The sequence below is a fragment of the Lepus europaeus genome, chromosome 14, assembly GCF_033115175.1.
Source record: "Lepus europaeus isolate LE1 chromosome 14, mLepTim1.pri, whole genome shotgun sequence".
In the NCBI taxonomy this organism is placed as follows: Eukaryota; Metazoa; Chordata; class Mammalia; order Lagomorpha; family Leporidae; genus Lepus; species Lepus europaeus.
The window spans coordinates 19608522-19622303 of record NC_084840.1 but is presented as its reverse complement, the minus strand read 5'-3'; the positions used below and the strand labels follow the sequence as shown (position 1 = coordinate 19622303).

The window sequence follows — 13782 nt, the reverse complement described above, 5'->3', positions numbered from 1 at the left end:
CCTGTGGTTGCAGGGGCCCAAGCACTTGGGCCGTCTTTTACTGCTTTCCCAGGTACATTAGCAGGGAACTGGATTGGAAGTGGAGCAGCTGGGACTCGAACCGGCGCCCATATGGGATGCCGGGGTCACAGGCAGCATCCTCTCCCGCTATGCCACAGCATCGGTCCCTACCTTGATGACGTTTTCAAGCCTCTGAACCTTCCCAGACCCTCTGGTGTCTTTTCTCTCACCCAGGTTACCGTTCTGTTTTAGTGTTTCTGTGAAATTGTGTTTATGCTCATGTTGTGTCTGTAGTCCTGGAAGGTGAAGTTGTATGCTACTGAGTGTGCAATAAAGGTTGAAAAAAAAACGGAACCTGACAGGTGGCCACTGGAGGCACTCAGCAGCTCAGACCTTGTGGGGACCTCTGCCCCCTGGTGGTTCCACGTGGGCCTGGTGCCCCAAGGGCATCCCCTGAAGGAGCAGCCGAGGGGGTGCCCCAGGCCCATAGGTTCTGAGCATCCTTGCATCCAGTCCGAGGTTTTGGCCCCTACTTCCCACGCCTGGCTCCGCCCAGGAATCACCTGGCTTCCCCAGGCATTCAGAAAGAGTAGGTGGTGGGTGCAACCAGGGTGGGGCCTGCAACGGAGTTGGGGGGCCTCACCCTCTGGCTGACTTTGCCCTCTCACCCCACCCACCCCGCCCTGCAGGCTCACGGAGGCCGACAGGAAGCGCTTGTGGGAGAAGCGCTATTACTGCCACTCGGAGGTGAGCTCCCTCCCCCTGGTGCTCGCCAGCGCCCCCAGCTGGGAGTGGGCCTGCCTGCCGGACGTCTATGCCCTCCTGAAGCAGTGGACGCCCATGAACCACCAGGATGCCCTGGGGCTCCTGCATGCCACGTGAGTTCCGGCACCCACCTTTCCCGCCTGGTTCCCTGGCACTGCCCATCCTGGCCCCAGCCAGCCCCACGGTTGGGGGGGAAGAATGGAGGGGGCTGTGAATATCCTGGGCTTTTCTCTTTTGCCTTTTTGCTTTCTCTCTGTCTGTCCTCCCCCTTCCCCGCCCCCTCCCTCCCAGTATTGTTATAAAATTGAAAAATGGAACCAGCTGGAGCCAGGAGCCAGGAACTCCACCCAGGTTTCCCACGTCGGGGCAGGAACCCAAGCCTTGGGAGTGTCCTCTGCTGCCTTCCCAGGCACAGCAGCAGGGAGCTGGATTGGAAGTGGAGCAGCTGGGACTTGGGCCAGCACTCCCATCTGGGATGCCGCCCGCCCGTGTTGCAAGTGTCGGCTTAACCTGCTGCACACAATGCTGTCCATGGCCTGACTTGCTGTGTCACATGACTGTCCCTCCACCCCTCTGCCCATCCATCACCCATCTTGCTTTTTATGCATCTTGAAATACATTGCAGAAAGCCCTCACCTCCTTAACTGGAGCTCAGTATTTCATTTTTTTTTTTCCTTTTGGAGAAAGAGTTTTGACAGATACATAAACCTGTGAAGGCCAAACCCCTGCCACTCGGTTCTGTTGGAAGAGCGCTTTCTTCCCTCTTCCCCCGAAGGGTTCACGGGGACACAGGCCCCAGAAGGCCCCCTAGGCTGCCTTTCCTCCATGGGACCAGGATTCCCGGCTTGGTTCCTTGCCTCTCTGTAATCAGAACTTTCACAGCAGCCATGGTGCCGGTCTCTGCTACACCGATTCTGCCGGGGCAGGTCGGGGAGTAGTGTGGGCTCCTATAAAACCCCGCACCCAAGGATGTCCCCCAGACCAGGGCGTGGCGCCCTGCTGATCCTCCCTGACCTGGGGTAGACTGATGTGGCAGGGGGTGGGGGTGCCATCCAGAAAGGGTGCTGACTCCTCAGCTGGCTTTGACAGGCTCTGGGGGCCCCTGCAGCCCGCTGTGGAGGGGTCTGGCTCCCTGCTGGCCTCAGAGCCTGCAGCATGGGTGTCAGGGTGCTGGCCTGCAGGCTCTGGGGGCCCCTGCAGCCCGCTGTGGAGGGGCCTGGCTCCCTGCTGGCCTCAGAGCCTGCAGCATGGGTGTCAGGGTGCTGGCCTGCAGGCTCTGGGGGCCCCTGCAGCCCGCTGTGGAGGGGTCTGGCTCCCTGCTGGCCTCAGAGCCTGCAGGCGGGGCGTCAGGGCGCTGGCCTGCAGGCTCTGGGGGCCCCTGCAGCCCGCTGTGGAGGGGCCTGGCTCCCTGCTGGCCTCAGAACCTGTAGCGTGGGTGTCAGGGCGCTGGCCTGCAGGCTCTGGGGGCCCCTGCAGCCCGCTGTGGAGGGGTCTGGCTCCCTGCTGGCCTCAGAGCCTGCAGCATGGGTGTCAGGGTGCTGGCCTGCAGGCTCTGGGGGCCCCTGCAGCCCGCTGTGGAGGGGCCTGGCTCCCTGCTGGCCTCGGAGCCTGCAGTATGGGTGTCAGGGTGCTGGCCTGCAGGCTCTGGGGGCCCCTGCGGCCCGCTGTGGAGGGGCCTGGCTCCCTGCTGGCCTCAGAGCCTGCAGCATGGGTGTCAGGGCGCTGGCCTGCAGGCTCTGGGGGCCCCTGCAGCCCGCTGTGGAGGGGCCTGGCTCCCTGCTGGCCTCAGAGCCTGCAGCATGGGTGTCAGGGTGCTGGCCTGCAGGCTCTGGGGGCCCCTGCAGCCCGCTGTGGAGGGGCCTGGCTCCCTGCTGGCCTCAGAACCTGTAGCGTGGGTGTCAGGGCGCTGGCCTGCAGGCTCTGGGGGCCCCTGCAGCCCACTGTGGAGGGGCCTGGCTCCCTGCTGGCCTCAGAGCCTGCAGCATGGGTGTCAGGGTGCTGGCCTGCAGGCTCTGGGGGCCCCTGCAGCCCGCTGTGGAGGGGCCTGGCTCCCTGCTGGCCTCAGAACCTGTAGCGTGGGTGTCAGGGCGCTGGCCTGCAGGCTCTGGGGGGTCCCTGCAGCCCGCTGTGGAGGGGCCTGGCTCCCTGCTGGCCTCAGAGCCTGCAGGCCGGGCATCAGGGTGCTGGCCTGCAGGCTCTGGGGGCCCCTGCAGCCCGCTGTGGAGGGGTCTGGCTCCCTGCTGGCCTCAGAACCTGTAGCGTGGGTGTCAGGGCGCTGGCCTGCAGGCTCTGGGGGGTCCCTGCAGCCCGCTGTGGAGGGGCCTGGCTCCCTGCTGGCCTCAGAACCTGTAGCGTGGGTGTCAGGGCGCTGGCCTGCAGGCTCTGGGGGGTCCCTGCAGCCCGCTGTGGAGGGGCCTGGCTCCCTGCTGGCCTCAGAGCCTGCAGGCCGGGCATCAGGGTGCTGGCCTGCAGGCTCTGGGGGCCCCTGCAGCCCGCTGTGGAGGGGTCTGGCTCCCTGCTGGCCTCAGAACCTGTAGCGTGGGTGTCAGGGCGCTGGCCTGCAGGCTCTGGGGGGTCCCTGCAGCCCGCTGTGGAGGGGCCTGGCTCCCTGCTGGCCTCAGAACCTGTAGCGTGGGTGTCAGGGCGCTGGCCTGCAGGCTCTGGGGGCCCCTGCGGCCCGCTGTGGAGGGGCCTGGCTCCCTGCTGGCCTCAGAACCTGTAGCGTGGGTGTCAGGGTGCTGGCCTGCAGGCTCTGGGGGCCCCTGCAGCCCGCTGTGGAGGGGTCTGGCTCCCTGCTGGCCTCAGAACCTGTAGCGTGGGTGTCAGGGCGCTGGCCTGCAGGCTCTGGGGGGTCCCTGCAGCCCGCTGTGGAGGGGCCTGGCTCCCTGCTGGCCTCAGAACCTGTAGCGTGGGTGTCAGGGCGCTGGCCTGCAGGCTCTGGGGGCCCCTGCGGCCCACTGTGGAGGGGCCTGGCTCCCTGCTGGCCTCAGAACCTGTAGCGTGGGTGTCAGGGTGCTGGCCTGCAGGCTCTGGGGGCCCCTGCAGCCCGCTGTGGAGGGGCCTGGCTCCCTGCTGGCCTCAGAGCCTGCAGGCGGGGCGTCAGGGCGCTGGCCTGCAGGCTCTGGGGGCCCCTGCAGCCCGCTGTGGAGGGGCCTGGCTCCCTGCTGGCCTCAGAGCCTGCAGCATGGGTGTCAGGGCGCTGGCCTGCAGGCTCTGGGGGGCCCCTGCAGCCCGCTGTGGAGGGGCCTGGCTCCCTGCTGGCCTCGGAGCCTGCAGCATGGGTGTCAGGGTGCTGGCCTGCAGGCTCTGGGGGCCCCTGCAGCCCGCTGTGGAGGGGCCTGGCTCCCTGCTGGCCTCAGAGCCTGCAGGCCGGGCATCAGGGTGCTGGCCTGCAGGCTCTGGGGGCCCCTGCAGCCCGCTGTGGAGGGGCCTGGCTCCCTGCTGGCCTCAGAGCCTGCAGCATGGGTGTCAGGGTGCTGGCCTGCAGGCTCTAGGGGCTCCTGCAGCCCGCTGTGGAGGGGCCTGGCTCCCTGCTGGCCTCAGAGCCGGCAGGCCGGGCGTCAGGGCACTGGCTCCTGTTTTGCAGCTTTCCGGACCAGGAGGTACGCCGCATGGCTGTGCAGTGGATCGGCTCGCTCGCCGACGCCGAGCTGCTCGACTACTTGCCCCAGCTGGTGCAGGTGGGTGGGCCGGCTCTCCGCACCTGCTGCCCCGCCCCACAGCCCCGACCCAAGTCAGCGTGCCTTCTGCCTCTGAGAGCCCAGGGTCCCCTGCGGGACTGGTAGAGCCTCACGCCGCCTCTCCCTCTGCCCCGGCCAGGCCCTGAAGTACGAGTGCTACCTGGACAGCCCCTTGGTGCGCTTCCTCCTGAAACGGGCCGTGTCGGACCTGCGAGTCACTCACTACTTCTTCTGGTAAAGCCGCGCGTGCCCCTCGGCGTGCGGGGCGAGCGGCAGAGTTGTCCCAGCTGCCTTTCCCTGTGGCCGTGGAGGCACATCTTTTCCTTGGGGGTCTCAGTGCACCCCGGGAACATGGGGCGGGCCGTCCCTGCCCCTCCCTGCCGCCTGCACGTGGCAGAGACGTGGAGCAGAGACGAGACACAGAGGGCTTTGAGCGCTGCTGGAAAAGGCGGGTGGGGGCCTTGGCCTGGCGTTCAGACCCTGGTTAAGATGCCAGCGTCCCTTATTGGAATGCCCCGCCCCCAAATCCAGCTTCCCGCAGATGTGCAACCCGGGAGACAGCAGGCGATGGCCCCAGTCGTGGGGTCCTTGCTGCCCACGCTGGGGACCCGGATTGAATTCCTGGCTCCTGGCTTCAGCCCCCTTGGCCGATGCAGGCATTTGGGGGCGGGGGGTGAGCCAGCAGGTGGAAGCTCTCTCTTTATAACTGTGTCTGTCTCTGCCTATTAAATAAATTATTTTAAATAAAAGTAAAGAAAGAAGGCACAGCCTGGGACAGCCTGTGTAGGGGCTGTGCTTAAAGAGGAATTTCTGCTCCCAAGTTTGGGGTGGGTTTTCCGGGAGTTGGAGCTGCACCCCCGCCTGGTATCCGGGAGGAGCGGTGACCCCACGCCCCCCTGCCTGCCAGGTTGCTGAAAGACGGCCTCAAGGACTCCCAGTTCAGCATCCGGTACCAGTACCTGCTGGCAGCCTTGCTGTGCTGCTGTGGCAAAGGGCTACGCGAGGAGTTCAACCGCCAGTGCTGGCTCGTCAACACCCTGGCTAAACTGGCTCAGAACATCCGGGAGACCGCCCCGTCCGCACGGCAGGTGAGCGAGCCTGGTGGGGGGAGAGCCCAGGAGGAGGCGACTCCGTCACAGGCAGACCACAGCTCGGTTGTTTAAGTTGTTCACTGCTCGAGAACACCCCGCAGAGGGGCAAGTGAGAGTTGAAGTCCACTTATGTTTTGGTCACTGAGCTGTAAGCCCTGCCACCCAGAGGAGACCCCTTCGTCTGTGGGTACAGAGCCCTATACGAGGCCAACAGGGGCCTACTTGCTTATATTCCAAAGCTGGGAAATGTCCCTGGTGATGGCTTTCCTTGGTACAAAGCTGAGCCACACTCACCCCTGGAGACACAGCCTGCCCTGCCCGTTGTGTGGCCAGCTTCCCCTGTCCCATCAGGCTCGCGGCTGGACACCGGTGTGTGTGTGTGTGTGTGTGTGTGGTTCTCCCACTTCAGGGCCTCCTGGAGGTGGTTCCCTAGCAACCACGACTGAGACCCGCCTCCCCAGGAAGCCTGGTCACCCTGCTGTCCCTCCCCCGCCCTCTCAGGGGATCCTCCGCACCGGCCTGGAGGAGGTGAGACAGTTCTTCGCCCTCAATGGCTCGTGCCGCCTGCCGCTCAGCCCCAGTCTGCTGGTGAAGGGAATCGTGCCCAGAGTGAGTGGCGGGTGCACCTGGGCCCTCGAGGGGGCAGGGCTGGGCAGGCGCGGTCCCCGCTGAGCCAGCTGTAGAGAGAGGAGAGGCACAAGGGCGTGTACGTGGCCCTGGAGGTGGCATGCACGGACTTCACCCGAGCCGAGCAGGGTGGAGGGCCTGGCTGGGCACGTCGCTCCCTGAGGATGCCGGGGATGGTGGCACGGTCGACACTCATTACGGAGACTTTGTCCGCCAAAGTTCTAAGCGCTCCACGTGGGCCTTCACAACTCTTATGAAGTCAGTACTATTGTCGCCCCATTTTACAGAGGGGCAAGCTGAGGTTTAGGGGGCCATGTGTCGTGGGCACAGTGAACTGAAGGGACGGGAGCTCCGGGGCCAGAGCTGAGGTCTTAACAAACGGATGGTGCAGGAAGAGGGCAGGGGAGGGGCCTGGGGTCCTGGGAAAGCTGGAAGGCCGGGGGGCGGGGTCTCGGCCGCATCCCGCCGGGGCATGGCCGTGCTGACCCCGGCAGGATGTGCTCTGCCCTGCAGGACTGCTCCTACTTCAACTCCAACGCGGTCCCCCTCAAGCTCTCCTTCCAGAATGTGGATCCGCTGGGTGAGAACATCCGTGTCATCTTCAAGGTGAGCGCGCCCGGGCCTGGGGGCCCGAGGGGAGGGGGAGGAGCCCAGGGCAGCTCTGGTGCCGCCATTTCAGGCTGCCTCTCAGCGGAGGAGAGGGGGGTCCCTAACTCTGCGTGGCTCCAGAGCGCTGAGCACGGTGTGTTAGGGGAGCAGCTGACAGCCCGGGTGCAGAAGTGCTGTCTCTTGGTTTAAAGATTTATTATTTATTTGAAAGGCAGAGAGAGAGAGAGAGAGAGAGAGAGAGAGAGAGAGAGATCTTCCATCTTCTGGTTCACTCCCCAGATGGCCGTAGTGGCCGGGGAAATGGCTGCAGTGGTCAAAGCCAAGAGTCGGGAGCTCTATCTGGGTCTCCCACATGGCCAGCAGGGGCCCAAGCGCTTGGCCATCTTCTGCTGCTTCCCCAAGCCGTTAGCAGGGCGCTGGTCCTATGGGATGCTGACATCGCAGGTGGCAGCTCAACCCACTGCACCATCACTCCTGACCCCCGAAGTGCTTTCTAGGAGCTACCCAGCAGTGCAGTGGGTGAGGTAGTGACCTGCTTGTCTCCTGGGGTATTCAAGCGGAGACTGAGAGACCATGCGGCAGGGGCAAGAAGGAGGAAATTAGGGGGGTGGTACTATGATGCAGTGGGCTAAGTCACTGCTTGGGCAGCCCGCATCCCGTGTCAAGTCCCAGCCCCTCTTCTTCCAGTCCAGCTTCCTGCTAATGCATCCCGGGAGGCAGCAGGTGATGGCTCAAGTGCTTGGGTCCCTGCGCCCACACGGGAGACCTGGGTGGAGTTCCAAGCTGCTGGCTGCAGTCTGGCTCAGCCGTGGCTGTTGCGGGTATTTGGGGAGTAAACCAGCAGAAGGAAGATCCTCTCTGTCTCTCTCAGTCTGTCACTCTGCCTTTCAAGTAAGTAAATAAACAAACAAACAAAACCCAAAAGGCACACCTGGTGTTGGGTGGGCTGGCGAGCCCTAAGTTCCCTCCTAACTGGTACCTCCCCGGTTCTGAGATGTGCTGGTCTCAGCACGTCATGGAGTGGGGCGACCCGACGCCGTGGTAGCCTGTCTATGCTGTGCGGATGTGCCGAAGCCGGGGTGCACACAATCAGTTTTCTCCAAGGCCTGAGAGTCGGGGGGCCACACATGGGAGAGAGATGGAGGGGAGCACAGGGCCGTGTGTAAAGCCAGGGCGACTCTGCCCCTGGCTCTGTGGGGGAGCGGGGTGAAGACTCTCCTGGGGGCAGGTGGGAGGCGGCGGGCGGGGGGATGGGGTCTGGTCACGCTCTACCTCGCTCTCCCTCCTCGCAGTGCGGGGACGACCTCCGCCAGGACATGCTCACCCTGCAGATGATCCGCATCATGAGCAAGATCTGGGTGCAGGAGGGGCTGGACATGCGCATGGTCATCTTCCGCTGCTTCTCCACCGGCCGGGGCAGAGGTCAGCCGAGAGCCGGGCCTGGGGGTGGGGGAGGGCGGGGGGGGAGGGTAGGCTTTGGAACCCAATTCAGACAAACCTCCTATAAAGAACTGTTTTTGAGACAGCCGTGGGGAACTGGGATGTAGTGTGGGTTAGACTCGTTCAAGGCATGGTCACTGATTTTTTTTTTTTTTTTGATGGGACAGTGGTGTCGTGGTTATGTCCTTGTTAATTACACTTGAAATGCCCACTGGGGAGGCAACATGTCTGGGATTTGCTTTAAAGTCCTCCAGCCAGGGCTGTGGGGAGTGACGTTAGCGCAAGGTGGCTCCGTTTTGAAGCTGGGTGATGGGCACCCCAGAATTGATGGAACCACCCTTCTGATTCTTGTATACATTTGAAAATGCCCATGATCCAAGCTGGCAGCAGGAAAGGAGCAGTGGCCGTGAAGTGGGGAGACCAGAGCCAGCCTGGAGGAGGGGGTATGGGCCTGGCCACCCCACTCTGCCCCATCCCCCATTATCATCAGACTTTGTCCAGTGCCCCCGGCCTTTGCCTCTGGGGGAGCCCCCAGCCCAGCCCTGCAGTCCCCCTTGCCTCTGCTCCGGAGCCTGACCCGGTGCCTGCTCCCCAGGGATGGTGGAGATGATCCCCAACGCCGAGACCCTGCGGAAGATCCAGGTGGAGCACGGGGTGACCGGCTCCTTCAAGGACCGGCCCCTGGCCGACTGGCTGCAGAAGCACAACCCCGGGGAGGACGAGTACGAGAAGGTAGGATGGACGGAGGGGCTCGGAGGGCGAGGCGGGCCACGGGGCGCCCGGCCGGGCACCTGGCTCTGCCGCCGGCACACGCCAGAGGGCACAGCTGTGCCTCCAGCTTTCCAGGGGTGGGTCCAGAGGCTGCTGGAAGCTGACCTGGAGAGTCCCCTGCCAGTGGCTTGGGGCCGCTTCCTGCAGCCCCCCCCCCCCCGGCCAGCTGGTGTCCCAGTGGTGGGGCTTGGTTGACGCCGCCCTCGCGCTCTCAGAGGGGTTTGCTGGTATTTCACGGGACAGGCGTGGGGAGGAACACACTTTAGATAGCATGTGAGTTTCTTTGCATCCGTGTGAAGCAAGATTCACTCACTCGCTCTAAGTCACAGAGCTGCTTTGTGGTAAAGCTGTGCTGGATGCTGGGACTGGGGTTAGCGGGGAGGCAGAGGCTGCCGGAGGGCCGCTGGCTCCTGATCGCGTTAGGGTAAAGCAGCCTTACTGGGGGGCCAGGCCCGGGGGTCCTGCTGTGCCTGTGGCCAGTCCACAGCTTCCTGACTGCAGAGCCTGGGTTCCTTGGGAACAGGTGCAATAATCAGGCTCACGTGAGACTGATGCTAATTTACATGAACTTAATTTCAAGAGGCTGCTATTACTAACTGACCTTGATCAATGCATTGTATTCCTGGGGGAAGACCTGCGGAGGCAGCCAGCTTAGGAGCAGAAAGCTGTCTGGGTGAATGTGTAATTAGGTGATCTTAATGGCCCCTTGCTCTGTGTCTCCCTGGGGTTCCCTTCCTGGCCCACTGGGCCCTGCACCCTCCTCCTGCTGCTTCAGCCACACTCGCAGGCTGATGACTGCCAAATCCCTTTCCCCCTACCCTCTTCCCTCCCCCAAGCTTTGGACTCCGGAGCCACCTGCTGGCTGGTCTCCCCCACCCCTGCCTTTGTCCCACACCTCAGCCTCGGTACAGATGGTCTCCAAATTAGGATGGTTCAGTTCAAGATTTCTCAACTTCACCGTGCTGCAAAAGCCGTACATGCTCAGTGGCAACCCTACTTTGAGTTTTGAATTTGGGTCTCTCCTCTGGCCGGCGATGTGTGGCAGGATACCCCCATGGTGCTGGGCACGCCCCAGCCAGCCCCGCCATCACAAGTGGGAACAGCGGGTACTCCGTGCTCGCTGTGTTTCGTGTTTCCGTATCCCATGTCTTCCATCGGTCACTGGGGATGTTCGGGACCTAGCTGTAAAATGGGCTTTGTGTTCACTGGTTTTGCCCAGCCATGTGTGAGTGTGCTGACACGTGTCAGAGGGCCAGGCTGAGCTCTGATGTCCAGTGGGAGGCACGTGTGGGCTACATTTTCGACTTCAGGCATTTTCAACTCTTGTTCCCAAGTGCAAACCATTGCAACGTCCTTAAATCCCAGTCTGCAGGGGCTCCCCGTGTCGCAGCAGGGAAGTGCGACCTTCACGGCCTTGCGCCCAGCCCCATCTACCCCTGCAGTCTCCACTCCTGCACCCCGAGTTCTCCACGCAGGGGGCCGCTTGCGTTCCCTCCCTACCTGTAGAAGACAGCACCCCCTTTGCCCTGAAGGCTGTTTCTTCCTCTCCCCAACCCTCAAAACCCACCCCGTCCTCTTCAGGGTCCCGGCCCTTGGAGAGCAGTCACAGTCGCGCTCTCCCACCCCTGCGCTGTTCATGCTAAGGTGCTTGTTCAGCAGTGCGCACTCGCCGAGAGGCGGCCGGCAGCCGTTGTGGTTAAGCCACCGCTAGGAGCGCACTCCCCATTGGAGTGCCTGGGATTGAGTCCTGCCTCTGCTTCCAATCCAGCCTCCTGCTAAGGAGCCTGGGAGCCGGTACTTGGTCCATGGGTGGAGTTCCTGGCTCTTGGCTTCAGCCTGGCCCAGGCCAGCTCTGCATTTCAAATCAATGGAATAAAAACACCCCCCTTAATGAGGTACTGTGCTAGGTGCTGGAATTATGATTAGTCCTTGCCGATGTAATAGAATCATAATAGGCCGGCGCCGTGGCTTAACAGGCTAATCCTCCGCCTTGCAGCACCAGCACACCGGGTTCTAGTCCCGGTTGGGGTGCCGGATTCTATCCCGGTTGCTCCTCTTCCAGGCCAGCTCTCTGCTATGGCCCGGGAAGGCAGTGGAGGATGGCCCAAGTCCTTGGGCTCTGCACCCCATGGGAGACCAGGAGAAGCACCTGGCTCCTGGCTTCAGATCAGCACGATGTGCCGGCCGCAGCGGCCATTGGAGGGTGAACCAACGGTAAAGGAAGACCTTTCTCTTTGTCTCTCTTTCTCACTATCCACTCTGCCTGTCAAAAAAAAAAAAAAAAAAGAATCATAATAAAAGTGATGGGGGTAGGTGTCTGGCCTAGAGGTTAAGATACTTTTAATATATAATACATGTTATAATATAACATATAATATTCTGTAATGTATAATATATAATATGACATAATACAATATGACATATGTTATAATGTAACATACCAGAGTCAATGCCTGGGTTCAGTCCTGGCTCCTGGCTCCAGCTTCCTGCTAAGGCAGACCCCGGGAGGCAGCAGGGATGGCCCAAGTACTTGAGTTCCTGCCACCCAGGTGGGAGAGCTGTTTGAGCTCCTGGCTCCCGGCCTCAGCTCAGCCGAGACCACTGCAGTTCTTTGGGGAGTGAACCATAGGTGAGAGCCAGTACCCCCCCCCCCCAAATAAATAGAAAAAAAAAGTTAGTGAAGTGATGGAGGTGTGTGCAGGGAGAACGCGCAGAGGGAGGCCGGCTCCACCAGAGGCTTCATCTCGGTGGTTCCCAGAGAGCTGCTGGCTCCTGCAGCCTCCCTGCCCGCAGGGTGCGGCGCTTTCTTACCGTGACTCCAGGAAGAAAGGGACCAGAAGGACTTTGCTCTCGGCCACCTACTTAGCGAACAGAGCACCCTGCATCCCAGCAGTGAGATCCCTGGAGTGGAGAGCGCCCCGCCCCCTCTCTGATGCCTGAGCCTTCTCGGCAGGAATCTGTGAACGGAGTGCCACCTGCCCCAGGCAGCCAGCTGTCCAGGAGCAGTTTAAGGTGGGAACAGTCATCAGGGACAGAGGATCTGAGGGAGACGCAGCTCAAGGCTGGGGGCTGCCGGTTTTACTCCTTGTCAGCTCGCAGAAACAGAAACGGCCATTGCTGAAGGTGAACTCTGAGGTTTCTGTGCCAACTTTCCAGTTTCCAGTGAGTTAGGCATCTGGTTGTAACTGGACAAGTAGCTGCATGGGGAGGGTACTCTGTAGCTGGTTTTGCAGTGGCCCTGTGAGGCGGCCAAGGAGGCACTGGGAGCTAAGATCCCCAAGGCTGGGGGACAGAGGGAGGAGGGAATGAGTGGATGAGCAAATGCGCTCCAGGGAGGTGCCAGTGAGTGCTGGGAAGCCTGCAGGGCCCCGAGGAGCTGCGAGAGGTGGGGGGAGACCACGGAGGGCAAGCTTTTCTGCCTTCCCAGTTTTGTGGTTCCTAGCAGGCTCTGACAGCCTAGCATTGCCCTGGGCAGTCTTTCCTGAGTCCTTAGGAACTCTACAAACCTCAGAGGGAATTTAGAGTTGTTTTTATTTGAAAGGCAGAGAGACACAGGAAGGGTGGGGGCTGGCACTGTGTCGTAGAGGGTAAGGCCAGTGCCTGCAGTGCCAGCATCCTATATGGGTGCTGGTTCGAGTCCCAGCTGCTCCACTTCCTATCCAGCTCTCTGCTATGGCCTGGGAAAGCAGCAGAAGATGGCCCAAGTGCTTGGGCCCCTGCAGCCATGTGAGAGACCTGGAAGAAGCTCCTGGCTCCTGGCTTTGGGTCGGCCCAGCTCAGGCCGTTGTGGCCATTTGGGGAGTGAACCAGCAGATAGAAGACCTCTCTGTCTTTCTCTCTCTCCTCTCTCTCTCTCTGCCTCTGCCTCTTTGTAACTCTGCTTTTCAAATAAATCAATCCTAATAAAAACAAAAAGATACCTGTGTTCTTAAAAAAAAAAAAAAAAAAAAAAAAAAGAAGAAGAGGAAGAAGAGGTGTAGATCAACAAGGAGCCAGAGCCTGGAGTGGAGCCGAGACTCGAACCCAGGTACTCTGATACACGGAGCAGGTGTCCTAAGCGGGGTCTTATTCCATGCACCAAACAGCAGCTCCCCAGAGAGAATTAAGAAGGTGAAAGATGTGCCTCTGCTGACTCCGTGTGTTCCCAGTCCCGGGGCAGATGTCAGCCAGACTAAAGGCCGTGGACCCCGATGCTCGCTGCCCCTCCTGCTCCGAATGTGAAATTTCCCTAGCACATTGTGGTGTTGTGGCAGCTGGGTGTCAGATGTCCGCACGCCTCAGCTCTTCTCTGAGGTGCAGAGATTTTAATTAGATCAACACCTACCTGTGACCAACAACCCCGGGAATGGGAGTTTGGCTTGGGGCCAGGAGGAGGATGGAGGAACTGAGCAGGGTGGGGAAGGGACCCGGCACGTGCCTGTCTCTGCGGCTGCAGGAACAGGTGTCCTGGTGACTTCCTGTCTGTGAAGGTCTCCCCAGTGCAGACAGGGCGGCTCCGGGCTCTTCGAGTGGCCCGTGGTCTCCCCAGCCAACCTCCCTGGCAGAGGGAGAGGCGCGGGCAAAGGCGACATTCCCCAGGAGTGGTGGGGCTGTTCATATGACCTCCCATCTCCTACTCCAGGGGATAGGGGAGATTTCTTTTTTCTTTTTTTTATTTTAGATTTATTTATTTGAAAGGCAGAGTTACAGAGAGAGAAGGAGAGACAGACATCTTTCATCTGCTGGTTTGCTCCCCAAATGGCTGCAATAGCCAGGGCTGGGCCCAGCCCATTAGCAGGGAGCGGGATTGGAAGTGGAGC

At 61.4% G+C, this 13782-nt stretch overlaps 1 protein-coding gene across 2 annotated transcripts in view; it reads left to right on the top strand.

The window, feature by feature from the left end:
* The window catches only part of PIK3C2B (phosphatidylinositol-4-phosphate 3-kinase catalytic subunit type 2 beta), a 66240-nt gene that overhangs the window by 42995 nt on the left and 9463 nt on the right, over positions 1-13782 (top strand). For both annotated transcript variants that reach the window (XM_062211654.1, XM_062211655.1), the window contains exons 16-23: positions 690-878; positions 4352-4445; positions 4585-4679; positions 5353-5533; positions 6038-6145; positions 6677-6769; positions 8065-8194; positions 8808-8944. In XM_062211654.1, coding sequence (XP_062067638.1) covers positions 690-878; positions 4352-4445; positions 4585-4679; positions 5353-5533; positions 6038-6145; positions 6677-6769; positions 8065-8194; positions 8808-8944 — 1027 coding nt within the window. The remainder of the gene's footprint in view (positions 1-689; positions 879-4351; positions 4446-4584; positions 4680-5352; positions 5534-6037; positions 6146-6676; positions 6770-8064; positions 8195-8807; positions 8945-13782) is intronic.